This window comes from Telmatherina bonti (assembly GCF_933228915.1).
Source record: "Telmatherina bonti genome assembly, chromosome: 21".
Classification (NCBI taxonomy): domain Eukaryota; kingdom Metazoa; phylum Chordata; class Actinopteri; order Atheriniformes; family Telmatherinidae; genus Telmatherina; species Telmatherina bonti.
The window spans coordinates 15,407,870-15,435,319 of record NC_136630.1 but is presented as its reverse complement, the minus strand read 5'-3'; the positions used below and the strand labels follow the sequence as shown (position 1 = coordinate 15,435,319).

At 39.8% G+C, this 27,450-nt stretch overlaps 1 protein-coding gene across 1 annotated transcript in view; it reads right to left on the bottom strand.

Annotated features, from left to right (window-relative positions):
- The window catches only part of atrnl1b (attractin-like 1b), a 66,646-nt gene extending 39,422 nt beyond the window's left edge, over positions 1 to 27,224 (bottom strand). The window contains exons 1-20 of the mRNA XM_079260305.1: positions 26,741 to 27,224; positions 23,628 to 23,711; positions 22,957 to 23,070; positions 20,615 to 20,743; positions 20,080 to 20,288; positions 19,277 to 19,451; positions 17,135 to 17,222; positions 16,162 to 16,423; positions 15,719 to 15,902; positions 15,446 to 15,600; positions 14,269 to 14,353; positions 13,882 to 14,096; positions 13,622 to 13,740; positions 13,181 to 13,313; positions 12,037 to 12,224; positions 10,298 to 10,511; positions 9,980 to 10,171; positions 5,209 to 5,442; positions 4,130 to 4,267; positions 2,140 to 2,233 (exon numbers count right to left, since the gene is read on the bottom strand). Coding sequence (XP_079116431.1) covers positions 2,140 to 2,233; positions 4,130 to 4,267; positions 5,209 to 5,442; positions 9,980 to 10,171; positions 10,298 to 10,511; positions 12,037 to 12,224; positions 13,181 to 13,313; positions 13,622 to 13,740; positions 13,882 to 14,096; positions 14,269 to 14,353; positions 15,446 to 15,600; positions 15,719 to 15,902; positions 16,162 to 16,423; positions 17,135 to 17,222; positions 19,277 to 19,451; positions 20,080 to 20,288; positions 20,615 to 20,743; positions 22,957 to 23,070; positions 23,628 to 23,711; positions 26,741 to 27,006 — 3,278 coding nt within the window. The 5' untranslated portion in view covers positions 27,007 to 27,224. The remainder of the gene's footprint in view (positions 1 to 2,139; positions 2,234 to 4,129; positions 4,268 to 5,208; positions 5,443 to 9,979; positions 10,172 to 10,297; positions 10,512 to 12,036; positions 12,225 to 13,180; positions 13,314 to 13,621; positions 13,741 to 13,881; positions 14,097 to 14,268; positions 14,354 to 15,445; positions 15,601 to 15,718; positions 15,903 to 16,161; positions 16,424 to 17,134; positions 17,223 to 19,276; positions 19,452 to 20,079; positions 20,289 to 20,614; positions 20,744 to 22,956; positions 23,071 to 23,627; positions 23,712 to 26,740) is intronic.
- Positions 27,225 to 27,450: the final 226 nt, after the last annotated feature.

Sequence of the window (27,450 nt, the reverse complement as noted above, 5' to 3'; positions counted from 1 at the left end):
AGTTCACAGCTTTTTCCACCAACGATTTTCTCTTCCTTGGCTGTTTAGCAGGAAATAAACTGAGCCGGGTCAGGAAATCCTTTCTGCATTTTCTCAGCCATGTTTGCCTTCCGAGTTTCTTCTTCACTACTTTGTATTTTCATCCTCACACGCTAGTTATATGCAGGGTGTGCAATGCGGGAGGGGGAAAGGAGCTGGGAGGAGAAGCTTATAAAATATATGAAAAAAACTTCAATTCGGCCCGAACGTTTTGACTGGTCATAGTTTTTACAGATTTACAGTAAACTGAGGGGTCTAACTATATTTTTTTACTGTTCATGATTACAAATGTACAGCCTACTATCAGGATGAGGAACCACTTCACCTAGAGTAGAAAAAAAATATCTCTGAGCAAGCTACCCCAGCTTTAAGTGGTTTTACATGTTTAAAATAAAAAAAAATTTAAAAAAAAGGCTTTTCACAACTCACTAGTTGATCATCTCCTGTCTGAAGCCATTTTTAGGGCTCTTATTTTTTAAAACGAAGACTAAAATAAGAATGCTTCAATTGGTCAACAACGATAATGTGCAAGGCAGCTTTTTTTCCCCTTTTATCCAAATGTTGAATGAATGGATGGTCATTTTGCAGACAGAAAAAAAAGAAGATATACTAATAAAAAAAGTGGAATGTGTTTTGATGAAATGTATCACTTAAAAGGCTAACAATAAATGCTGAGGTACAGAAAAAGAGAATATGTTTTTATTTCCATTTTAAACCCCTGGTGTTAGGTGGTTCTAAAGGAAAAGAGATAATGCTGGTAAAAAAAAAAAAAAAAAATGTAACATACTGTGTGGGTGTGCAGGAATGCGTGTTCATGTTTGCCACTGACCCTTCCATAACTCTTCCCGCATTACGGGTATTAAAAACGGTGTCCACTTTGCTTATATCTGAGAAATGACACAGCTAAGAGGAATTGTCCTCCCACACCACTAGATTTTACCCCGTCAGCAGGAAAATCGTCCAGGAAGTGGAGTTTATGGCCAATAATGCCAGCTGAACCTTCTCTTGAGTTTACCCCACCAAATCCTCGTTTCTCGCAAACAAACTTTGCAACAAAGCTGGAAAGAAACTTAGCTGCTTTGAAAAAAAAAAGGGAAAACAAACAGTGCTCATTACTGTGATATACAAATTCTGAATAACTGTACTGGATTAATCATATAAAGATGAACACCATTACAAAATAAAAGCAGGGAACTGCTGCAAATCAGTTTATTTCACAACTCAGAATCTCAACAAGTTCATTTCTGTGTTGCAGAAATATCCAATTGGGTGTTTTTATTTAATGACATTAGACAAATAAAATAGAAATTAAATAATGTATTTAAACAGAGGATCATATTCTTTCATACTACTCTTTCATACACAATTGATACTACTATCATATGAATGGAACAAACTCATTTGCAAAAAAAACTGTGACATCAATGTTTACTTAAATTATTTCAACTTAATTATAGCAAATTCCAATCAGAAAGTTTATATTATTCCCATCCAATTTACCACATTTATCATCTGTAAAAGAGTCATGTTTTCAAATTCAAGCTTTACATCAGTCAGCATCCCAAGTGATGATTGACACTGACCTGCTGACTAGCTGCCCAGAAACTCTACAATTCTCATCATGTTAAGTAACCTATTTATGCAGACACTGTCTGGTCATCTCTGTTTTTATTGTTTGTTAACTTGTTTGTTTTAACCAGAGTCTTTACAGCTAACAGAGAGCATCACACTGAAATGACGGCAGATCAGAAGGAGTGAGCGCAACAAAATATTTTCCGGTCAGGAGCGAGACGCGGGAAGTCAACAGATACCAATAAAATTGCTAGACTGAAACGAGGCACAATCAATGCAGCAAGGTCAACAGGTCAGCTTCAGAAAAATGTCATTCTCTCCACTGAGAGAAAGATAAAAGTATGAAATGCTCTTTATGTGTCACAAAAACAACGTTTAAGGTCTGGATTTAGATAAGGTGCTTTCATTTTTTTAGAAATCATTATAACACTTCAGTGTCTTTTTTTTTCTTTTCTTTTCTTTTTTAAAGGATTGTGTGTGTGTGTGTGTGTGTGTGTGTGTGTGTGACAGTGTTGCAAATGTACTCACAGCTGGCACTGGTCTCCTTTAATCCCCTTGGTGGTGCAGAAGCACTTGCCAGTTAACACCTGGCACACACTTGCATGACCATTGCACTTACAAGCTGGAACACACAACAAGCACAGATGGAGAGAAGATCGGGGAGGGGGGTGGGTACCAAAAAAAAAAAAAAAAAAAAGTGAGAAATACAGAGAGAATACAGGTATGAAAACATTATTGATTAAAATGACACATAGTCCCAACACACTGATACATCACCAGTTAGTCATTACATATATCAGCTTAAACGTTTGAGTAGAAGACAACCTGAGGGCAAAATAATTCCTACAATTCCCAGAATCCGTGCCCAGCAATTGCTCACTCGTTCATAAGCGCGGGGTTGGCAGTTTCCCACTGCTCACAGTGTTTATACCAAGCCGGGGCACAAAGATCCCTTCTGCTGCGCTGAGCACATTCAGAGGAAATTGATATTGATCTAAGAGAGATGGTAAACAACTGCATTTCCCAAAAGATTGGCTGAACTTCAAAGATCTTATACATGATGAAAAAACACTTCCCCTCCCCACATACCTCCAGACAGGATGCTACAATACCTGCCAGGTATGCGTGGTTAGTTTTAAGTGCAGCAATGGATGCAGAAAATCTGAGTGAACTGACACCTAAAGTGATTCCACTATCGCTGCCTTTCAAGTTTGCATTTGTGTCACAAATGCAAACTTTAAATATAATGTACAAATTTAATACAGGTTCACAGAGTTTAAAAATACTGAGAAGATGCATTCCAGGACCTTCTGACTCCACCCTCTTTAACATATTCCATCATGATGCATATAAATATTTTAGGTGACTGCCATGCTTTTAACCAAGTTCCTTCTCTAGCACCCCTTCTTAGCAATAACTTCTGATATGGGGATTTTATTACACAATGTGCCCTCTGAACATAAAATAAGAATTAAATATGCAATGGATTTCCTCATTTTAGATGAAGAATATCCACACTAACCTGTTAAGTTTCATTTGACCGATTGTAACTGCGTGTTAACAATAACACAGAGATCCAATGTCTGCATATGTCTTGAGTGTGTGCAACTCCCATGTGTGGCAGCTCAAACATGAGCCTTCATGTAATTCCTTATGGATGCATTTTATGTCTCATCAGCTAGGACTGTAAGTAATTCTCATCCTGAAGGAGAAACCTGTATCATCAGTCAAACAGCCATCAGATACTAATATTGTAATTTTACATAAGATTTAATGCCCACTCTGGTGCTGTGCCTGGAACCAGTCAGCACATTAAATTCAGCAGGCATTATACACTTATGCAAATACTGGAAATCTGTGTAATTTATGCCTTGAAGTAGGTTGAGAAAATTCACCCAGCTTAGAGAAAAAGATAGGGAAAACTGATCAATGTCACAAAAGGAAAACATTTGTTTAAGAGTGACTATATTGAGTTGCATGTGGTGAAATTTGTATACTGCTGTCTGAAAATGAAAAGAAGCTTTCTCCCTGGCTCTGTAGGTTTTATTCAGTGTATGCACTTAAATACAAATTCAAGAGAAGTTATGAAAATACGTGTATATTTTTCCATAAAGGCTTAAGCTAATGGGAGAAAAATGTTGGACATGTGGACACAATGGACAACATATCAAATGTATAGTTGAAATCATTAAGCTAAAGTTCCCTCTATTGGTGATGGTGCTGAATGGCAATGTATTTAACACACATTGTACAGCTTAGTACTCAGCGAGTAGATTGTATTTATTTAGGAATTTAAGTCCATAAAAAATGGAAATCTGTTTGATATTATGTAAACTTTAACAACAGTGATCTCTTGCACCGAAAGCAGATGTATGTGTAAGCAGATGATGGGGGAAGGTTATGGAGGTTCCGGGTTAAACTACATCAGCTTACTGCCTCACCAAATCAATAACAAGCACATTCATTTATGTCTTATGTGGTGCAGAATAACTAATGTGTGAAGCTATGCGGCACTCACCCTGGCATTTGCCACCGTTGGTTGGGTCTCCATGGTAACCAGGCATGCAGGTTTCGCACTGAGAGCCGGTGGTAAGGTTATGACATTGCTCGCATACGCTGCCATTCAGGCACGTGCTGTGACCGTTGCACTGGCAGGCTGAAAAGGAGACAGCAGGGTTATATGTGAGCAAAAATGCGAAATCAGGGTCTTGTTCACAGCTTTGATATTCCTGAAGCTTTATTTAACTGCCAGGGCAAGACATAAGTGGGTACAACACGCTGAGCCGACAAGAGAAGGAATGTTTGATTGCTTTGCATCGTATCTCTCTGAATGTCATGAACACACTCGAGGATGATTTTGAAACCGCAGCTGTTATTGCTTCCTAGAAATGTAAAGGACCCATTAGAGCTGTCGTCAGCTTGTGCTTGCCATGTCACATTAATTATTGTTTAATCAGTCCTGCCTCTCAAAATATTTTTAAAAGGCAACAACTTTTAATTAGCTTTAATTAATTCCCAAATGGGAAAGGAAAAAAAAAAAGAGCGCAAATTAGCATTGTTTGCATGGACTTTCAAGTAAAAACAAGTGAAGTAAAAAGGACCTTTCAGGGATTTTTTTATAATGTTCTGCCTTCTATCATCAGCTATAATCTGTAACTTAAAACTTGAGTGCTTTTAGCACGATTCCCATCACAACTAGAAAAGAAGCATTAAATGGCATAAGGTTGCATGGAGTCAGGTGGGAGAGATTATTTACATTGTTGCACCTTTTAAATTTTAAAAACCTCTCATCCAGATGAATACACTGCAAAAAAGTGAAATCTAAGTAAGATTAAAAATCTTAAATTGAGTACACAATTATCTTAAAGGTAAGATAATTCTTAGTTTTTATACAAGAGAATTTCTCTTGTTTTAAGAGTATTTTACTTGTTTTGGGAAGTCTTGACAAGCCAAATTTTCTTGTTCTGTTGGCAGGTAATTTATCTTATTTTAAGTAACATTTACCTAATTTTTGTTGGTTTTTTTTCTTGTTTTTTAAGGCGGAGTTTTTGCAGTGTATGATCTGTAATTTCAGTAAAGATGAAGGTGGAAACTCACAAGGGCAATGGATGAAGGCCCACTCAAAGCCCTTGTCTTTGGGGCAGCTGCCTGGCTCCAGGATCATGTCATGGGACTGGCTTTGCTGGTTCTGCTTCGTCAGCCTCTTCATGGGCCCCCGGTAAGAGCCCTCCATGCACAGGCCCTTTCCCGTGCTGCTTGGATCTCCACACCAGCCACATTCAGGCTGCTCCAAGCACTGGGAACAGGTACGCAGTCCAGAACAATTCTGGGCTAAAGGAGAAAAAAAAAAAAGTGTTTTAGATCACCGATATATTTCAAAATCTTCTACTCAAAATATGAAACTTGAGCTATAACTCACAGAGGCACAAAAAAAGTTTGCAGCAACAAAACAAAAACAAAAAAAAAAAAAAAGGAGCTGCAGATTGAGGAGGCTTAATGTGTTTTACACTAAAACACAGACTGGTCTGTCTAGCAAAATGTCAAGACAACAGATCTGAAAGCAGATAAGAGATAAGGAACAAGTGTCCAGCAGTCACTGGAGTCAGGGGAGGACCTCAGACTAAGGGAATGAGTACAAACATGTTCACAAAAAGCTGAAAGTTTGGGATTTGAGCACAAACTTTCACATAAGGATTAAATGCACTGTGCGATGTGGCACCTCACCCAAACTTTGGAAAGCCTGAGGAGCTGGGGCCATTTTATCAGCGGAGGGATGAACCTTAAGGCCACTAAATTGCTCGACGTGTTTCAGAGCAACCACTCGCCTGCCAGACAAACACTTCAGTGAAGAAAATGCCACTACTATTTTAAGGAGACAAACATTGAGTGCTTTTACCACAGTTTATGTCAAACAAATCTCCAGCTATTCTGCTAATGGATGTGAAACCATGACAACGTCTGAGCAATCAGTACAAAGTAAAACCGCTCACCTCTGGCAGACAAGGAAAAGCCTGGATAGTCAACCGGCTTTAACTGCAGCTTTTATTCAGCTTCAGTTTTGTTGGACTTGCACATTATTATTTGTATTCATTTGTTTAGTACATCCTTTTTTAAAAACACATGTACTTTTATATCTTAATTTTATACGTATTCTATTTTAATCTTTTGATTGGTATACAGATTTGTATATTTTGTTCATAGATCTGTTTGTTCTGCTATTTTATCATTATTTGTTTGGGTTGTTTTTTGGGTTTTTTTTTTTCAAATCATTGTTTGCCTTAATACTGCTGCTGCAAGCCCTAATTTCCCAGTATTGGGATAAAAAAAAAAAAAAGTTTCTATCTATCTCTGTCTATCTAATGGATGTGAAACCATGACAACATCAGAGCAATCAGTGCAAAGTAAAGCCATTTAAGTTTGCTTTGCTGACAGGCCATAAGAGGTGAAATTCTGCTGAATCAAACCCTTCAGACAAAAGATGCGGCTGAAAGTGGACTTCAGTCTTGGAAGAATTCAAAGCTTTTTGAAGCCCACATCTTTTGCATGGTTGGAGGTGTTGCGTGAATTTGATGGTGATTAGGTTCAACTTCTGTTCCTCAAGCTGATTCTCTGAAAAACACTGAGATGTCTAAATCAGTTCATGACTGTTTTCTACTGCGTAGGATTTTAGTTTTATTTCCAGTTGTGAGTTACACAAATATTTGACTTGTTCTTTAAAGGATTGCTCAGTTCAGCTTCTAACTTGCTGTCTCCTCTGGTTGCATTTACTGAAGTCTGGGTTGGATCATTTTTGTTGCATTCTTCCTTCATTTCACTGCAAATAATGTTTATTAATCAGAAAAATGTTTATAAAACAGAAAAATACACTTTGATTCAGTGAGGAAAACAGCTCAGCTCTATCTAAAAATGTTTCAAGTTGTTACAGTTACCTTCAGCCTCCAGAAAAAAAAATTAATAAAAATGCACACTGAGAATGGAGACCTCCATCAAGCAACTCATTTTCACCTATGTTGTAGAGAATCCTTTTAAAAATTCATGTTTCCACAATTCCTCAGATCACTACCAATTATTAATAGTATCTAAGTAAGACCAATTCTCATAAAAATAATTTTTAAAATCCATCCAGAAGTTTTTGCATAAAGGTGCTAACAAACAGACAAACGGATAAATGTAGCCAAAAACATACACTACACACATACATGTTTACACAATATGACACAGAGGCAGTAAATGTTTACATACGGATGCTGAGAACCAGGATTACTTCCAATTTTTGCTTGAAACTGCAAGCTCACATAATATAAAACAAGGGAACAGGTGTGAGAAGGAGCATCAAGCCCACCCCAACCTGAAAGTCTGATTTAAAGGTAAAGTAAACTACTACGAGATGTTAAAGAGAAAGTATACTCAACCTTGCATGTGGTAAACTCAAGGTTTTTAGTTTCAGAATCATCATGAAAACCAAACAATGTGTTCATCGCACAAATGACCAAGTGTCTAGTATGTGACTACACAACAAAGCCATTTTCAGTGTCAAACGTGTAATAACTACTTGACTAAGCCCCTTTCCCACTAAGTGCATCAAATAGAAAAGAGCCCTTTAAAGCCCCCCTAACCGGCAGTGTCACTGCAGGATGGTTTTGCTCCATTTTCCTGGGTTTTAATGCTTCAAATGCATCTATCATTACCCAAAATAAAGAAGGAAGCGATAAAAGATGCGTGAAAATTTCAGACCAGTTCTGTTTCAACCAGTCGTGTCTTAACGTTACCCATGCAAACAACATGAAAAGGAAAGAACAGAGAATTTACGAGGCAACCTTCCTTGTCCTTCACGCTGAGAGAGACTGATTCTTCAAGACAAATATCCACCGTGAACAGAATATCTGCGCTACCCCAACACCAGCAGACACAAATGAATTTGAGACGGCACTCTTGGGCTCCCTAAATTTGTTACTCGCTAAACTGATCAGAGATGTTTTCACAATGTGACACAAGTGCATGGATAATTCATACATCACACGGCACAGCAGAGCCATACAGGACAACATCATCAACCTTCAGGTGAGGGAGCTCCCCAATCAACTTACTGCCAGGGACTGAAAACATTGTTTCACGTTGGTATGTGTCCAATACGTAATATAATAAAGATCAGCATCTTTATATTTGCAGTTTTTTTCTTCAGTTTACACTCTGTGTGTATTATTTGTCTACCACTAAGAAGACTCCATAGAAACACCATAAGAAAGGGTTTAGAAAGCTAGTTTCAATGGGTGCACCTTGATATTCTAGCATTGGTCAAAACTTGGCTAAATCTAATCTTCAGACCTTGTTAATCGACCAATCAGGCAGCACTTCTGTTATGATTATTAATGAGATTCCTCCACCTACATCCTAATGAATTTATTATGGTTTACTACAGACTCTTGGAACTTGCAAAAATAAATTTTGCCATTTAAAACATGCCCAAATTATGCAAAAAAAAAAAAGCAACAAGTCTTATGTTTGTTAAACGACAACGTGCCAGTTTCCTGACCGAGTTGACTGCTCTTTACTTCATTTAAATAAGCCTTAATTATAACCCACACACTGCACAGGCTTTTTTCTTCTAAATGTCTGAGACAACCCGAATAAAAACATGTTATACAAGTATTCATTTAATTTGTTTGAGATAATAACAGTGTTGCAACAACTAGCGCTCAGGCTTCAGCCAATTCAACTCAGCTGTCAGCTCCCAGCCTGCAAAGCCCCTTACTGCTTGTAGAATATGGATGAAAAATAATACAAGCAAGCTAAATGTTTATAATTTTCTTATATGTTTCTGTAAAATCAGACTTTAAGATAGCAAAGCACCAAAGCTGAGGCTGAAGACTTTTGTAAAAAATGTATTGACACTGACATGCGTCATTGATGAGGGAATTAATAGTGAATAAGTCACATAAGGTGGATCATGACGAGTGAAACCATTGACTTTTATTATTATAATCATTATTCCATTTGTAAGATTCAGGCAGATCACAGCAGCAACAAATCTAAAATGAGAATTAAAACAACAGAATGGAAAAATACCTATCTCCTCTCAACTTGTCAGGTAAATAATGATGCTTCAAGGGAGACAGAGCACGAGGACAACAACCACATCTAATGGCTCAGCACACACCTGATGTGGACATGTGACTCAAGTTTTCTGAATCTTTCATAGTTTTGAATGTGAACTGTCTATTTATGACTCAGTGAACATTTGCAGCATCCTATAAGACTTTTGGCATTTCTTGTTTCCCCTATTTTCTAAAATTAAGTTCATTATTGAGATTTAAAAATTGTTCGTGCGATGTGGAACAGGTTGCCAGATTCCCTTTAATTTATCTCTGAATGTTTTAGTATAAAAAAAGATCATTTCACAAAACAAATAAAACCATCTAAGCACGAAATGTGGCTTTTTTCATAAACTAAAACATTTACTTTAACATTTCATGATGGAATCCTCTTTATGTCTGTCCTCATTCTCTTGCAGCCTCTGTTCTTTGATGCAAGACTACTTCAACCCAACTAACGGTAAAGAGCCCATCTATAGCTCAGTCAGTAGGGAAATCTAGCAGTTGGGGCGTGAGATTATATGCAAAAGTAATTGGCCATTAAAAGCCCAAAACAGCTTCCAAAGTCAATCACAGGAAACTAATACGCTTTTCCCTCTGAATCAAACACCTTCCACTTTAAGCGCTTTTCTTCGCCTTGCTTCTTTCTCTCTCCATGATGAATATTGACTGCTTACAGAAGCCAATCTAGGAAAGCTTATTGTTCGCCGCCCTAATGCCGAACTACAGGCTTCTCAGAAAACTCGTCTAGATTAAGTCTAGTGAGAGATACTTACCCACACAGTCTGCAGTCTGCCACTCCAGACACTGGCCGTAGGGGAAGGAGATGACATATGCAGTGGAGTCCACACAGCGCTGCGTGCTGCCACACCACATACACTCCATGGCCTGGCTGGTACAATTAGCACAGTTGGTGTAGAGCCAGCAAGGCTTCTTGCAAGTTGGACGGGTACCCTTATTGGGGTTTCCTGCAGAAACAAATAAATAAAGTCACACACACACACACATTTATATACATATATGACCTTTAAAATCATCTTTTCAAATGCTTCTTAGCTTGTATTTGGTTGCATAATGTGACATGTATCTCTCACCTATAGCTTTTTCACAGATGAGGCCATGGGCTGTAGCGGTGCACGGGTTGGCTCTCAGACCCGACACCTGAGGCTCTTCCAGGTAGGCACAAAAACCAGAATCGCTAGGCTCACCTGGCAGCCAGCGCAGGCTGCTGTTGGTGAAGGGAGACATATCTTCCCAACCCCAATAGGACACATTGATCTTCCTCAGACCAACCCAGGGAAACAGTTGCTGCAAGCAGGAACACAGCCAAAGTAAGAGTTTCTAATGCAAGATAAAATGTCATGAGAGTGCTTCTTATTCTGTTCTGTCATGCTGATTATGGAAAAAAAAATGGCTGCTGCATTTACACCTGGGAACCAAAGATGCTATTAAAAGTCTACTAAAAATAATTTCACAGATATGATTGCTTCTTTGCCTTCAGGATTCAACTTTTAATGTAACAGGTTCTGTTTAGAACAAACAAGCACGTTTAATCCTCGCAGACTGACAGCAAATTAGATTCTGGTGAATGCACCAGGCATGACCAAAGTAAAATCAACAAGGGATTTTTCTTTTTCTGTCACTGCAAGAATATGCAACTGTGGGTAGAAGAAGGTGAGAATTTGCCCAAGTGTGCACCGAAATCTCTATAATATCTTATAATTCTCAAGATGAACATGTATTTCATTCAATTCCAACTTTATCTTTGCTTCCTGCTCGCTTTGCATGCATCTCATACTGCCTTTCAGTTGACCCTCAGGTCAGGTGAATAGTTATCTTTAGCATTGTTATCCAAAAAATTATGACCAAAATCTTGAAATAACTAAAGACCTTTTCACATTTAAGCAGCGGTTATTCTTTGTATTTATTTTGGACAATTCTGTCAAGACTTTCTCTGCAGCTTTTGGTCATACGTCGCAGCAGATTCTGAGATGGCCTCTCCCAGCTCTAAATACTCCTGAGAACCATCAGGAAGGAGCTCAGAGGATACACAACATGATGCCATGAAAAGCACATTGTGCAAATCAGTGTAGAATCCCTGGCACTCCCACAGACCTTGCAGACTTCTTTCTGGGAACAGTTTATACCTGAATGATCACAACCAGACAGCCGGAGCAAAATGCTACTGACAACTTACATGCAAACCTTTTGGGCTATGTTTAGAAAAGTCAAGAGTCAGACTCTCAACATTAAACCTTGTGAGACAACATAAATTGTGCAAAGAGAACCAGGAATGATGCATAGCTTCACCAAGAGACTTAATGCGAATGTGACTTTTAAGTTATAATTTAATTGGCAGTTTTATAAAAGTAAATAAGCTTTAAATAAATCCTACATCAAGGCAAAGAAAAATCCAATCAAGGTTAAAAAGAAGTGAACCAGACTCAGTACTAAAGATCTTCTATACAAGTGTTTGTGACCACAAAAGGTGCTGATTGGCTGCGGGATGTTTTATAAAGATGAAACAAGAGATGAGCATCTCAGAAACAAAACTGCATTAAAGTCGTACAATTTGAAGTGCAGCCTAGCAGAAAACAAGCTCGCTGAAAGTTTGCAAGGCATGAATTATTCAAGTTAAAAAGATATTGGCAATCAGACAAAACAAACAAGAACAAACCTGCTAAGGAGAAAATGAAACAACACAACTTATAGTTTCTGAGTAAATCGGTGTGTCACAACTTTCTGGTTTTCTTAGACGTGACTCACAACAGCAAAGATCTAAAACAGAGTGAAGTCTGCATCTCAGTTTGAACATTTAACATTTTACATTCACCTCGTCTTGTAACTGGAGTTTCCTGAGCTCCTCAATCACAAAGTCCACTTGTTTGGAGGTGGTGAGGGAGGCGATGTTTCCATTGAGGTTCTTGCAGTAGTGCTTGGCGTTGTCGTAGCTCTCGCGGCTGGAGTTGATCCTAAGGCAGGCATCGCCCACCTGGCTCCAACCCTCACTGCACTGCTGGGCTGGAAGAGAGAAAGAGAAGCCAAGATGATGGAAGCTGATAGGTAGCAGCGCAGCAGGGTTGGGCTGATCGCCCCGCCGAGGCCATTGCCCCACCACTCCACATCTTCCTTCGCTGTTGATTCCAGCCAGCAGGTGAGCCTTCTGTCACTTTAACTTGTATTTTTAAAGAGAAAAAAAATTAAATGACAAACTAAGATTATCAAGGTAAGTACTGTGCAACAGTGTGTATTGTGCTCCTCCTGTAAGTATAACAACATATAAGCGAAGGACAAGAAGGACCATAGATTTAGAGCTTAATACGTGTGTGGATGTCACTGATACTGCATGAATGTAATTGGCATCTATTGGCTTTAGACATATGCTAGATGGACGTGTTATCACTGACTCGCTGTCAGGCATGGGAAATCTACAAACACACACACACACACACAAAGGTATTTGCAGCTCCCACTGCACTCCCTTTAGCTGACAAGGCTTCATGAGCTGAAAATTATGGATAAAGTGACAGTAATATTTCTTAAGATCCAGCCCGTGTCAACATCAACAACAGGCTGGGTGGGAGGTAGCTGCTGAGAGCTAAACTAAATGCACTGGCAGGCGTGATAAACAGCATCAAGATGACAGGATGAAAACACATTTGGGTAAATATCTGCCTGCTGCAGTGTTCAAACGGCATTATCACAGAACTATTGAAGCTGATCACATGAGCCAACGCTGATAGGAGAACTTCATGGACGAGCTGTCTAATGGTGGCATGAATATCAAAAGGATATATTATTACAGTGGTCACAATCTTTCTGAGTTACAAACAGCTCCACTCTTCAGTCTAAATAAGATCAAGGATCCTATTACCAACCACAAAGTGCCACAAAGTGGCATGCTTACAGCAACAAAGAGGAAAACTACGCTACTTAAGTGTGCATGCGTGTGTTTAATGGCTCGTCATCCAGCTTACCAGGCAAAGGGTGACACTGTGAGTGATTCTGGTCCCATTGGCAGTTGAAATTCAGTGAGCAGCTCCTGCAGTTGGAAAGTTTGCTGCACACCTGCTCGTACCTCACTGGACACTCAGTGAAGTTCTTCACATTCTGTGGCATAAAGAGAGAGAAGGGGGAGGGCAAATGGGGACTTAAAGAGACTATAAGCACAAGATCAAATCAGCAAGTTTGGTTTATTAAAGAACTCAATCAACATGACCACCCTGCTTATGCTATGATGCTACAGTTTGCTCTTTCTACCAACATGCATATAAGCCTAAACAAGGACATGACTATCAACTGCTAAACAACATTAAATAGTCAGAAACCTTTATATGCTCAGCACAGATCATTTTGTGTGCAAGTGTGAGCAAATATGAAGCCAGAAGTGCTCTGCTACCATCTGCTGGTGTACTCACAGAAGTACAGTTGCTGAAGGCAGAGATGCACTTCTTGCCGTCACACCACTGGCAGCCATTGGTGTTTGCTGTGCAGCTGCCGCAGTCCGAGAACCTATAGCACCACTCATCCATTGTGACTACCAAGGAAAAAGAAAAACACACAATAATTAGTCTGCAAAATAGTCCAAATACAGACAGTTTTTGCAATATCTACAAATGATGAGGCACAGCTTGGAATAAAGTAACTGGAAATCTGGAAGTACTGAAAAGTCTGTTACCTGCTTTAGGTGGGCAGAACGGTGCACGCGTGAGCCAGCCATTAGCCATGCTGGGATCCCAGGGGAGACAGTGACCTCTGCTCCAGATACATCGAATCCCTGGTCCAGCCTTCACACACAACTGCTCTGACATAAAAGCCTGGCAGCTGGGAGGTCGGTAAACAAGCACGTCATTGAGCAGCACACTGGAGAAGCCCCCAAAAACATACATTGACCTGTTACAGAAAAACAGAGAAAGGAGTGTAAACAAGAGCAAACTAAACGGAACTGCTTTCTAAGATTCCTCCTGGTAGACGTGTGGCTACACACGTACATCAAACATAAGGCCATGGGGATGAATGTTTGTCCGGTTTGAATGTAAGGGAAAGCGTGAGTTTAAAGACTTACCCATTGCTAACCACAGCAGAGTGACCGAAGCGGTTAACATCCCTGTGCAGGTTTGGCTTTGGCAGGACCTTCCACTCATCACATGCTTTAAAAAAAAAAAAAAAAAAAAAGGCCAAATGTGCACAAATATTCAACTTGATTTGCTTTTGCATTTATAAGCAGGCAATATCTTCGTGCATTTGCAGTTTATGTCAGTTTCTGTTAAGAATAAAGTGAATAATGCCTCTTAACTTAACTCGCCTCAACTCATCTCAGCTTGGTCCCATTTCTTTTCCATTACAATTTAGTACCAGGTCTAAAATGGGCAGGGTTTGTGTGAAATCGCTGTGATGTCAGTGTTGTGCACGACAAGCTCTATAGCAACACGGGACCTAGAGGCAATCTGCTACTTGGTCTGTGGCTCGCCGGTCGCTGACCATAAATTTTATCCATCTGTTGGAACCACTTCTAGTCTCGTCTGTTTGAGCCGTTCCGACCATTGTCTTCCTTGACCTGCCAATAGTCACTTTTGAGCTTTTTCAGCTTCTCTCGACAGCTGAAAACTCCTTTGGTACCCGTAGCCATTACGTCGGAAAGCTCCTGATAGATTTTTTCATTTCGTGTCACTCCCTCTAGTTCCCTCTGTATCCTTTCCTCAGCAACCAAGCAAAGAAATGTCTCCACCTCAGAGTTGGACCACGGAACAGACTTTTGCTGCACCATTGCTTGTTATGTAATGTAACCAACTTGCGTGTTGGAGTCGCTTTTCCAGTGATGTCATTCCCTGACCCTGACCTCTTATTGGCCGCACCCGTGACCAATAGTGGCATGCAGTCTGGCGATGTCACACACAACCTGACTCAGCTCGCTTAGAAGGAGGAGTTACAATAAAAGTACCGGTAAACAAGTAAAAAAGTCTCGTGGAAAACCCTCCAAAACAAGTCGAGGCGAGTTAAGTTGAGACGAGCTGATACTAATGGAAAAGGTCTATTAGTAAGGACATGTTTTCACAATTTGAAATCTCACAAGCTGAACTTAAAAGGAAAGTACAGATGCCAACATGTGCAAACGCCAAAAAGCATCTGAACCTCGCTGGAACTTTGCCTCATAACAACATGACTAATATGAAGTAAAATACAGGTTAATAAAGCGGTGAGACAGCTCTGTTCAACAACAACAACAACAACAAGAGTTGTACCGATGTCATAGGCGAGGAAGTCAGCAGAAAAACACTTAGCCCCATTACTAAGTGATGTGTCGTTGTGTGTGTTGCCTCCAAAGATGAGCAGAGTGCCGCTGAGGAGCACGGCTGAATGCAAGTACCGTGGAAAGCCGCTTTCTCTTAGAATGAACCTGGAAGGTACACACGAGTGTGTCAGAGACAGCTGTAGGAAGAAGTAACACAAAGTGCCACACATATTCTGGAAAGCATAACAAATGGCGGAAGCTGCTCATGATTACAATGACTTACCATGTCCGTGTGTTAATGTCGTATCGGTAGAGGTCGTCAACAAGGCCATACTTGTTGGCTGGAAGTGCTTTATAGCCACCGTGAACATAAATGTTGCCGCTGCCGCGGTCATGCGAGCTGCTGTGGCCGTAACCACCCAGAGGGATGGCTCCATTAGTCTCAGGTACCAACCATGTGTTGGACTCTAACAAGAGAATGCACATGGAATTCTTTAACAAAAGGGAAAACTCCTTTAATCCACCTTTGGTTTTCTCTAAACTGAGTGAGTGGAAGCAACAAGGCTTTTGCTTGGAGACAATTGAGCTCTGCGCTCAATTGTCAGAAATGGTTGAAACTCAGTTCAGTCAACTTCTTAAATGTTTCTTGTAATTTAACAAGAGATACATAGTTAAAGAGAAATAAAACACAATAATCCGATGTCTGGGCTTAAAACTGTTACTCACTGAGGTTGTACTCCTGAACGTTGCTGATGTAGCTGTAGATGGGGGAATAACCAAAGATGACCAGCATGATAGTTTCGCCGCTGTCCAGCAGCACGCAGTGGGCTGTGTGTCCCTCCACAGCATAAATCTGCGCTTGGGCCGGCGAGTCAACAACAGGATTTTTCCGTTGCCAGGTGCGACTGGGCACGTTGAACACCCACAGCTCTTCTGTCACGTTGCCCGATCCAGCCTCTAGTTTCCCACCAAACATATAGATATCATCCTGAGCAGAGGAAGAGATTTGCTTCAGTGTCTTTCACAAAGACGCCATATTTAGAAAATATGTCAAAGAAACAACACAAGTGAATATTTCATAAACTTGTTGAGGGGTTGCGCTTAAAGTGGCTCATACTGCGAAGCTTCCTCAACCAAAAGCAGACAAGATTTGAAGTGAGATGCAATGCCTGTTTTTGGTTGAGGAAGCTTCGCAGTATGAGCCACTTTAAGCGCAACCCTACAACAACAACCCCTTGTACATGAAATGTGATGTGAAAAACAGACAAGATTTGAAGTGAGATGCAATGCCCGTTTTTCACATCACATTTCATGTACAAGACAATTCAAAGTACATAAAACATAAAAAACCTAATAGAATCTTTACACCCTTCAGTTAATGTCATCCTGTGAAGGCATTTGCTCAAAAAAAGAAATAAGCAACATCTTCTTGAAAAAGACAGCGTCCTTTTTTGAGTTAAAAATTCAGTTTTTTCACTGCAGCAGATCTTATTTCCACCAAACAGTTGTGTGTGTGTTTTTTTTTTTTTTTTTTTTTTTTATTAACTCCCTCTGCAGCCTGATGAGTTGAGATGCAGCTCTGTGTGTGTGTGTGTGTGTGTGTGTGTGTGTGTGTGTGTGTGTGTGTGTGTGTGTGTGTGTGTGTGTGTGTGTGTGTGTGTGTGTGTGTGTGTGTGTGTGTGTGTATACAGGTGTTTACCTGGTAGGCAGAGAGCGAATGGCCGTATCTTGGCACAGGGCCACTACTGATGGGAAATGTGTTCCAAATGCCACTCTCCAGGTTGTAGCTGCAGAGCAAAGCACCACAACATCCCACTTAAAACTAAATCCTCAGCCGAAACACAGAACTTACATACAAGAAACACTTTGAAAAAAATGACACATTTAGTTTGTCCCCTCTGTGACTTCAGGCAAATTGATGTTTACTCCATGGTTCGTTGGTTTAATCAAGTCAAATAAATGGTTGCAGAGTTTTTCATGCCAAAGGTATCAGTCTAGCTTCCCTAGCGCAAATAAAGCTTTCGGTCAGCTATGGGGTTTACCCAATGATGAGCACACATCAGTTACAGTTTCAAGATGAAGAGAAATACCTGGCCGCATCAACACTCGTTTTTCATTTATACAAGATCCTGTTGGAGCATCAGCAGTCAAAGCACCTGGTGCTGAACAAACACTGAGCAGATGGAAAGAGCTTCACTGAGCAAGAAATATAAAACGCAAAGGTTTAGAAAGTTGGTGGCACGGCATGACTTAGACAACTTGGAATAGCTTTAGATACAAATTCTTTTTTCTTTTTTTTCTCACAAATTCACAAACTTTTTGTTTTTGTAAACTACAGAAATTCACAAAAACAATTACCTGGGGCTGAGTAACTACACATTGCTGCGTTTTGAGGTTTTTTTTTCCAGCCCAGGGTATCACGTAGACGTTGCGTTTTGCTTTATGGCATCACATTATATGCCAGGAATTGGAAATCAACACAAAGGCTGTTTGGAGTGTGCACCATGGCTGATTCAGCAAGAACATCAGAGGAAGCAAAGAAAAGACAGAGAGGGGCAGATCCAAAACAAGGCAAGAGACAACATTTGACTGACTTTTACTGACTGGTGAGAGCTCAGAGAAGATACAGGATACAAGACAGATGTCAAGTTCGTTTTTTATTAGGCATCAAAGTTCAGCAGAGTAGCTTTATGTTTGTACATTTATAGGATGTTTCAGCTCCTTCCTTAGTTTCTTAATGGAATTTATGTCAGTGCTAGCTGTTTTCTAATTTAAAAGAGCCTATATTAGTAGTTTTGTTGCTGGATGTATACTGTTGGTTGTCTTGCTGAAAGAACCATGAACTTCAAAACAAAGTGTTTCAAGTTTTCTAATATTGGCAACACATTTCACTCTACAAAAACCCTCCCATATACCCAGTTCCAAATACTAAGAATTACGTCATGCAAATATTCAAAACAAATACAGGTAAGATTATGCGGTTGAGCAATAACACTGAATATTTTCTAAATAATCGGAACACAAACAATAGTTAAATTGTGTTTACATTTGATAAAAATGTTCAACATCCCTGAAATAATTTACTTTCCTTTTTTTGACCCAAGTTAAATGACAAATTTAACTAGAAAAGCACTCAGAGAGCAGAACCCTGCCAAGTAGCTCATTTCCACCCAACATTATAGTCCTACTTTCATTTTATATGTATACACTACTAGATTCCAAGATAATGAATCCAGTGTCTGGGCAATATTTTGGCATTTGCTACTTGTTTATAGCTTAATGTGTTATCTTGCAGTAACAAAAATTCCAAAGATCCCTTATTTTTTCCTGTTCTGCATTGCAGTATCCAGAATTTAGCCAGGATCAGCATCAAACTTTAATATCTTGTAAAACCTGTTGGGAACTTCCCCTGTACCCTGACCATTTATTGTGCAACTAAATGCATATACTGGTACACGTGAAAATGACCCCTATCTCACAATGAGAAAGAATCAAATGCCTGGATCCAGATAGTGAGCAGGATCACTCCCAAACTTTAATTAAATTAAGGTTAGACCATGACCCACTCTCAGAAAAAAAAAACATCATAAAAATGTGTCCAGTAGGTTTTGTGTAAAGATGACAAACAGCAGCAAATGCATAACCTCCTTGCTGGAGTTAATTATACAGCTTTAGTAAGTTTTACTTATGACGTTTGCCTTCAACACAGTAAATACGCTCTATACTTAAAAGTTATGGTGTCTGTTATTCTGGCTGCTTGCAACAACTGCATTTAGGACAAAGTGCAAATTAAATTTTACGGTAGAGAAAACAGATCAGTATTTCCAGAAATGTGACTTACTTAAGAATCATCTGGAACGAGCTGTAGTTGAAGGTATAGCCACCCACCACCCACATGACTTTTTCTTGCACCACAGCCTTATGGGAAGCTCTGGCAAGAGAGGTGCCAAAGGGCTTGACACTGGGGAGGATCCAGAAGGACTCATTCGAAGGTACAGGTAGTGAGCAATCTGGGCCTGCAGGGAGAAGCGTGAAAAGAGGAAACAACATTGCAGCTGAGGAGAAATGTTAAAAAATAAAGCAAATCAACAGGTCATTTCTCTTTCTAGCTGCGCAATGTCAAAGGTGAACACTATATTCACCTGACACAAGGAATTTAAGACTTGCCCTCAGTTTGAACAGTAAACAGGCCTCCAACTTCAATGAAAATGACTAGAAAGGAGATGCAAACATGTCCAGCTGTGTGAACGGGGGCTGTGCTGACAAAGCGCACGCCTCTGCGAATGATTCTGTCAAGTTTCGTCATGCAAAAGCAGCTGGTTGCCTACAGCTACACCCACATTATAAGGCATAGTCGTAGGGCTGATCAAAACGTTACCAATCAGTGGAACAGTGTGATATAACGCAACACAGCTGTTTGTGCTTGTCTGATAACATGTCTTCCTGCATAATCACTGCAGCAGACACAGAGGGAGTGGCAATATTTTCATAACTAATGACTGCAGAAACATGTTGCAAACATTTGGTCTGCGTGATGTAAGCTGCAAGAAAAATGGCTGCATTTTATCATGATGAGCATATAAATGCAGTTACTGTTTGATCTTCTTAAATGAGCTTAAGGAGCTGGAGGGAACTCCTGCATACCTTGCCAGCTGTCATTGCAGACACACAGCTTCTCCCCCGTGAGGTCGCAGTAGCCGTGGTCGGGGCTACCACAGTTGTTCCTGCAGTAGGGGATGTCACAAGCCATGCCCTTCCAGTACTTGTCACATTCACAGTAGACTCTGCTGGCAGCCGAGTTCCCAGGTGTACACTTCCCATGGTCGGAGCAGTTATTGGGACAAGAATTGATCCTGGAAAAAAAGCATTTAGTTAACTTTGAATGTGGACTGGATAAGGAATGTGTAAAAACATGGTGAGCAGGTGATTGGTAATTACTTGGGTTGTGTCAGATACTTAAAGTTTTTGATGACTTCTAAAGGTCATTTTGATGCAAAGACCAGAAAATAAGCCAGAAAGCTTGACAGCACCATCATAATAAATTAGGCAAACAACAGAAAAACCACAAAGACTGACAGGTAAGTATGAACACTTCAACAGTAAAGAATTAGTTTCTTGACACTAAAAGTACATGCTCTTGTGTTGCATTTTAAATTTTCATTTAATCCGAGATACTTACGAGTAGGATATTTCAAATCCTGTCAAGTTGTAAGCAGCGTCGCTGAAAAAGTGTAGAAGTGCATATCCAGAAGTTGTCTCAACCTCGGGAACCGTCTCATTACTTCGTATCACTGGCACAATGAGGCCGCTGTGGAAATATGCAGGATATGCGCTGACATCACTTCACTTCAAACTCACACAGTACTAAGTTACCATAGCAAAGCCATAACTCTTTATTAAATCTGTGTCTAGACACTACAATAGCTGATTTTTTTTAAAGATGAAAAGGATCTTGTTAAGCTTATGTCTTCAAACTACAGTCAAAGCTCCAACACGCACCAAGACCTCGTTACTAAAAACATTCTCAGCTCTGTCTGAGCTGTGCTCGTGAGCAAGAGAAATACCCATCAAATCTTAATAAGAAAGAGTAATCTGGTCTTCATATTTGATAAATACAGACTCAGATAGAGAATAATAGATTAAAAAAGTTTCCCCATCATTATTCATTTCACAAGAACAAAGCCAACATGCAAAGGCAAATGCCCTCAATGATTCAGAAGCTTGTAGAAGCACCTTTAGTAGAACTAACATGAAGGAAAACAGTAGTTTTCTCTTTGTTCTCTTTGTCTCATGTTACACTCTTCTTTATACATTGATGCAGTTTTTTTTTCTGCCAAAGCAGTTCACAAAAAAAAAAAAACGTTTTTTTTTTTATTTTTTTTAAATGTACAACGATGATTATGAACTTTTTTTTCTCTTTTTTTTTTTTTTACTTTTTGGATGCAAACAGAGGTCTGTAGAGGCTGAGATGGAACTCTTGGGTTTTCCTTTCTTATAGACTGTATATAAAAAGATGGACGGAGCCTCTGTGACATCACCCATGTGAAACTTGGTGGGCAGTTTCTACCATCGCCATCTTGGCAGGGGCACGCATGTCGTCTCGTCCGGAAAATACAAATCTGGGCAAAGAGGTGGAGCTGAGAGGGGCGCTGTGAGCGTCATGGTGGATGATTGACATCGAGTGAACTCCGAGCTGCCTGTAGCTAAGAGCTAACCCAGAGATAATAGGGGCTAACCTGCTAACGGAAGTAAGCGGGCTAAAGTTAAGTCATGTTGTTTACCAGCTAAAAACCGCGGTTGTTCTACGTTCTTCTTACTTGAAGCGTGAGATCGGCTACTTGTCAATCAAAAGGACACGCCCCTAAATATGCCGAACTTCAAGATTAAATCACTTTTAAACGTGCGAGTTAAAAAAAATTCACTCCCCCCACAGTTGTCATGAAGGTAAACCTGACCTATTAAACCAAACGTGGATTTTTGAACCAGGCTGTCAACATGTTTATTTCTGATGTGAAGTCTGTCTTTTTAACATGAGAGGCTATGGAGATTCGCTCTGTTTTGGAGCCAGCCACTAGTGGATGAAGGGGGAACTGCAGTTTTATGCACTTCCACATAGGTTTCACTTTTTACTGCCGGAAGCTCCGTCCATCTTTTATTTACGGTCTATGGTTTCTATGCCGAATTTCGAGATTAAACTACTTTTAAACAGGCGAGTTAGAAAAAAAATCACTCCCCCCACAGTAAACTTGACCTATTAAATTGAAAATGGATTTTTGTACCAGACTGTAAACATGTTTATTCCTGCTGTGAAGTTTTTAATATGGGAGTCTATGCAAATTTGCTCTATCTGCATAGGCTTCACTTTTAACCAGCAGAGGTTGCTGCTTGGTTTTCCAGCACTATCTCTCTTCATTACAGTCTGACTTTTGGGTGAACTTGCTGGGAGACTGGCAGCTGTCTAAAATGTTTTCCACTAGTGAACAATCTTTCTTAGTGCGGAGTGATGGTCTCTGCATTATCTGAAAATGGTCTTTCTAACCGTTCCCCAAATGATGGACAGCAAAAGTGCTTCTCCGATTACGACTGAAAATGGCCTTTTCCCTGCCACTGTTTTCCCACATCTGAACGCTCCGGGCCAGCAAACTGGATAAATGTTTGCTGTTATAGCGGCGCTCACACTTAACGGATGATCAGTTAATTAAGTGTGTTTAATTAGCAGCACTTGGCTGCTACTTAGTTACCTAATTTATATGAAAGGTATAATGGTGTGCACTTAGTCTTACAGAGACTTCTTCTGTAGTTTGGCTTTTTTTTTTTTTTTTTTTTTTTTTTTTGTTAAATGCCACAATATAATCTGTCTTTTTTTTTCATATGTTCTGATATGTAAAATCTTAAAAATGATGGTGTGCTTTCATTTTCACAAGGCTTGACTTATTTAAATTATCTGATGACTTTCAGAGCAGACAGTGGATTTTCTAAGGTCTTGCTGTGGTAATGTGATTACTCAAAACAAAGTCTCACCTGAAAACAGCAACCAGAGGAGCATAAACTGAGTCTCCATCGTACACGTACATGTGGTCCCAACTACATTCTGTGGCAAAGTGGTTGAATCGTAACCGAAGAACTGCATTTGAGCTGGAAAAAGAAAAAGTCACATGGGTGAGAGGTTTTTTTCCCCTTCATATTCCATTTCTTCCCATTTTTCAGACAGCTAAGAAGCAGAACAAAACTGCATGTATTTCTACAAGGCTGAATTTTTTTTTAGCTTCATAGAAACAGTCTTTCTCCAAGGTGTGACAGGATCTGAAAATGGCAGGCTGCCCTTTGTTAATTACCACCTGTGTCAAAAAGAAAAGTTCCCAAACAGATCTTTGTCGATGGTGGCTGCAGTTGCCATGACGACTAAAAGCATCAACAGGTAAAAGGAACGATTATTAAACGAAATGAAATAAGCAGTGCTTTATTTATACCGGAAGGAAGGTTTTCCTTTGTTTTTTAAGGGTTCTTCCTGTCTCTGGCTGACAACTGATTCTTCATAATGCCAGACCCAGTTTTGCAACCTAGTGTCCCCTGGACCTTTCCTTCAGCATAGATAGTGCTCAGCTTGATCTAAATGTGTCAGTTAATAGCATATAAGAAAATCTGGAGGTGAATGCTCAGCTTCAGCAGACCATAACAACATCAATACTTACTAGCCTTCAATGAGCCACGTGCACTTTGTTTTGTACTTGTAGTTTATGGGTCCATCTGTGAGGTATCCTGAGGGTTCTGTCAGCCTGAAAGACCAAAACAAATACAAGGATTATTCATGAACTGGTACTTCTCCAGTAAAGGTTTTGATGACCTTGCTACGATCAGAGAGGTATTTTTCTGTCATGTTCTGGATTTCTTTCCCCTCCCCATTTAAAGGAAGGGTCTCTGAAAATTAAAAGTTGATTCTTTCTCCATATGAAAACTTGCTTTCCTGGAATAAAATCTCCTGTAAATATGAAGTCATGGATCCAAGTACTGCACCACTGTGGTCCAAACCAAAAGTTTCAAGAAAATAAACCAAAAAATAATAAATCAATAAATAACTGAAACTGCCAGTGAGATGAAGATTAGACCCAAGCCAACAAAATATTAAATCAGCCGTCTCCTGAAAAAACTCCTCTGCTCCTTAAAAAGTTTTCTTTGCATCAAAACCACAATAGTGTGTCAGCGTGATGGATGGCTTTTAAATGGGAATTCATCTCTTTCCTATCATATCACATAAAATTACCACTGAATGATTCCCACCCAGACCTAACGGCATTTTCTTGACTCTGTGATGTATTTTTAGCATTGCTACAAATTTGTCTTTGTTAAAAGTCATGTTGGTGTCAAAGCTGAGACACACACTGAAACAAAAAGTATTAAACACAAAGGAAAATTGTCTTTTTTGTTTGTTTGTCTTCATATTTCTTCAACCATTGCGAGAGCTTTATCTCACCACGTCCGACAAGATAACACACTACAGATGGTTTGTAATTGCAGAATGGCGTGCCCATGTTAAGATTTGTGCCCGGCAGCTAAGCCACACTAAAAGATATTACTAGACATATGGTTTCCCTCTATTTAAGGCAATTTACACTCAGAGCTTACTAATTCAGATAAGCACTTAGGAACGAAACATCCAGCTGGAAGAAAATAGCAACAAGTGAAGTAATATTTAGACACTGAGGAAAGATGTCTTTTTCTTGTTGCCCTTTGGCCTTTTGCAGGAAACACTATTAAGTTGAAGACTTTGTGTTCTGAACTACAATCACATGCCACACGCAGTAAATGAATCTGTGAAGGAACAATTTCCTCTCAACTTTGCGTAAGAGATCCTGCATCAAACACAATGCCTCTCTCTACTTAAGAGATGCCAGGAGTTTAAGTATCATCTCTTATCACAGTTTAGCAGTTTGTCTCTCGCTAATGAGTGGTTATTCCCCAACAACAAGGCTGATGACAGCTAACACTAAGCCTCAGACAGATAAGTAACGGTAATCACGGTGACCAAGGCACCTCTGTGCCGCAAAAGTACCACTCAGGTATTGTGAAAGGCCATTAAAGGTTCCCGTCAAGCTGAACATTCTCACTATGTAGCGTGAACATTTATTCATTTTGCCGCTGCATGCCTGCCCCTTATGTTGATGCTTCACTTACAAGAATTAATTCATGATTAGTCCATTGTCCAGGTGTGTACATATGCTGATCACCTCTTAATCGTCCTTTTGAGGAATAAGCCATTCACTGCATTACCACAGGGAGCGAAAGGTTAATGTAAAATCAAGTGGATTACAGTTGCTTCCTGCAAGCCACTGTGGGCTTTCTCTTCTCACAAAAGCACACTGAACTTATTTGTTTAGGGATTTAAGCTGGAATCTTTGCAAACACAGGCAACCTTAAGTCAACACGACAGCACGCTGCAGAGGAATATGAGGAATATGTGCTCATGCAGGCTGAAATGAATAAGAATCTGTGGCTTGCTTTCTCTTGTGCAGAAGATGCCACCCTTCTAATTAAAAAACAAAATCAGATGAAGGGACTAAAGTTGGAGAAAATTATAGCAAACATCTACTACAAATACAGTTTATTGGTGTGGTGCCTTTACAGACAGGTAAAGTAGTCTATAAAATTAACAACAGAATAAAATCCTCAGAATGAAATACATAAAATAAAAGGATAAATTGTAAAATCAGTCATAAGAACCTAAGACTAACTAAAAGCTAAAGGTAGCACACTCATCCTTCAATCTTCCTGCTACCCAGTTTACATGTAGAATTGTCTGTGACCAAAACACTGAGCCCCTCATTGCCCCCACCTTCCACAACAGGGTTCCCATCTGCAAACTGCTCTGCATATAAGCATCTACTAAAAGACTGTTGTCAGGCATGATAAATACAGTAGGAAAGTGCAAAACTGTACCTCAGATACTGTTACTGGCTGCCGTCAACAGTCTGATATATAAAATCTAATGAGACACAACCTCGCCAAAAATAAAAATGTTAGACTGAGATAAGTAGCTTGACATGTCACAAAATACCTGCATGTAAATAACTGTAAGCAGCATGCAGAGTCAGGACATTAAGTATATAAAAATAAACTAAAACAAGCCACAAGCCAGCTTGACACCCACATGAAAGCTGACCAGGAAGCCAGCCGCTGTTGTTTAAAATCAACACCATGGGGACAGATTAGTTTTTGAGTAACAAACATTCTCATCCTGCAGTTTAATTTGCATCAAACTGACATTTATGACACTTTCTGGATCTCTTGAAGTTTCAGAATATGTTCAGGCTTTTTATAAAAACAAAATTATTAGTCAAAAAACATAACATATTATTTCACATTCAGAGTAATTACAACCTCCAAAATGACCAAGATGGTGACTTGTACAGATTTTCAACTTGCACAATGATAAGCACATGTAATACAAACAAGAGGGGGGGGGGAGCCTTGAATCTGAGGTGGGTCAAGACTAGTTATTGCTTACTTCTGAAAACAGGTCAGACGGTTAGGTAAATAGTAAACAAGTGTTTAAGGGGGATTATCTTTCACATGCAATAGAGCTCCATATCTGGTTTTTTTTTTAAATAAAAAAAATTTAAAAAAACAGTCTATTCAGAGTTGTGTTTGGTGAAGATCTTCACTGACACTGACTATGTAAGACAAACAGCCTTTATTTGGGTCACACTGAACGGTAACTACCACAGATCATTTAGATGAGATTAACTAAGAAAACCAGTATCAGTGGGACTGGAATAAATCAATGGATTAGATTATTGCAGCCACTTACTTGAACCTTCCCTGGCAGTGCTGGCACAGATCTCCAACCCATCCTCGGTCACAGACGCAGGAGCCATTGACACATTTCCCAGACAGACAGGTTTTGTCACACTGCTTGGTCGGGGATGCGCGTGCGAACAGCACGAAGTAGAACAACACATAGACCACCAAGTATTTGTTGATTCCCCGAGGGTCACCGTGGGTAGTTAATTTGGCCCCGAAAAGGAAGAGTTTAGTCTCACATCTCCCCCCAGGATCCATTCTTTTTTTATACATTTAATTTCTCCAGCACACCAAGCAGAGTGGGAGACCGGGGCCTCGGGGTCTACTTTGGGAGACAGCCTCGGGTGCTCACGGGTTTTTCCTTCATAACAAAGAAGTCCTGCATATTCGATGAGTATTGGTCATAGTCAAATTAAAGCTCCGCCAAGCCTGCTTACAATGCGATGGAGGAAAAAATGGCCCAGAAAAGACAACGTTAGCTTAGTGTTTACAAAAGCTGCTCGGTTAACCGCAAGCATAGATACAGAGTGGGAGGAATTCCCATCACCATACCGCGTCACTAAATATCCAAGCATAGATTAAAGCTTCTTTTGCATCTAACTAGTACACTGTCTCGAACTAAACTATGATTTGTTAGCAGCTGTAGCTTATTTGCAGTTTGGCCTCTGCGAGGTAATGTAACGTTACTGCATTGATTCAAGACCATTCTCTTACTAA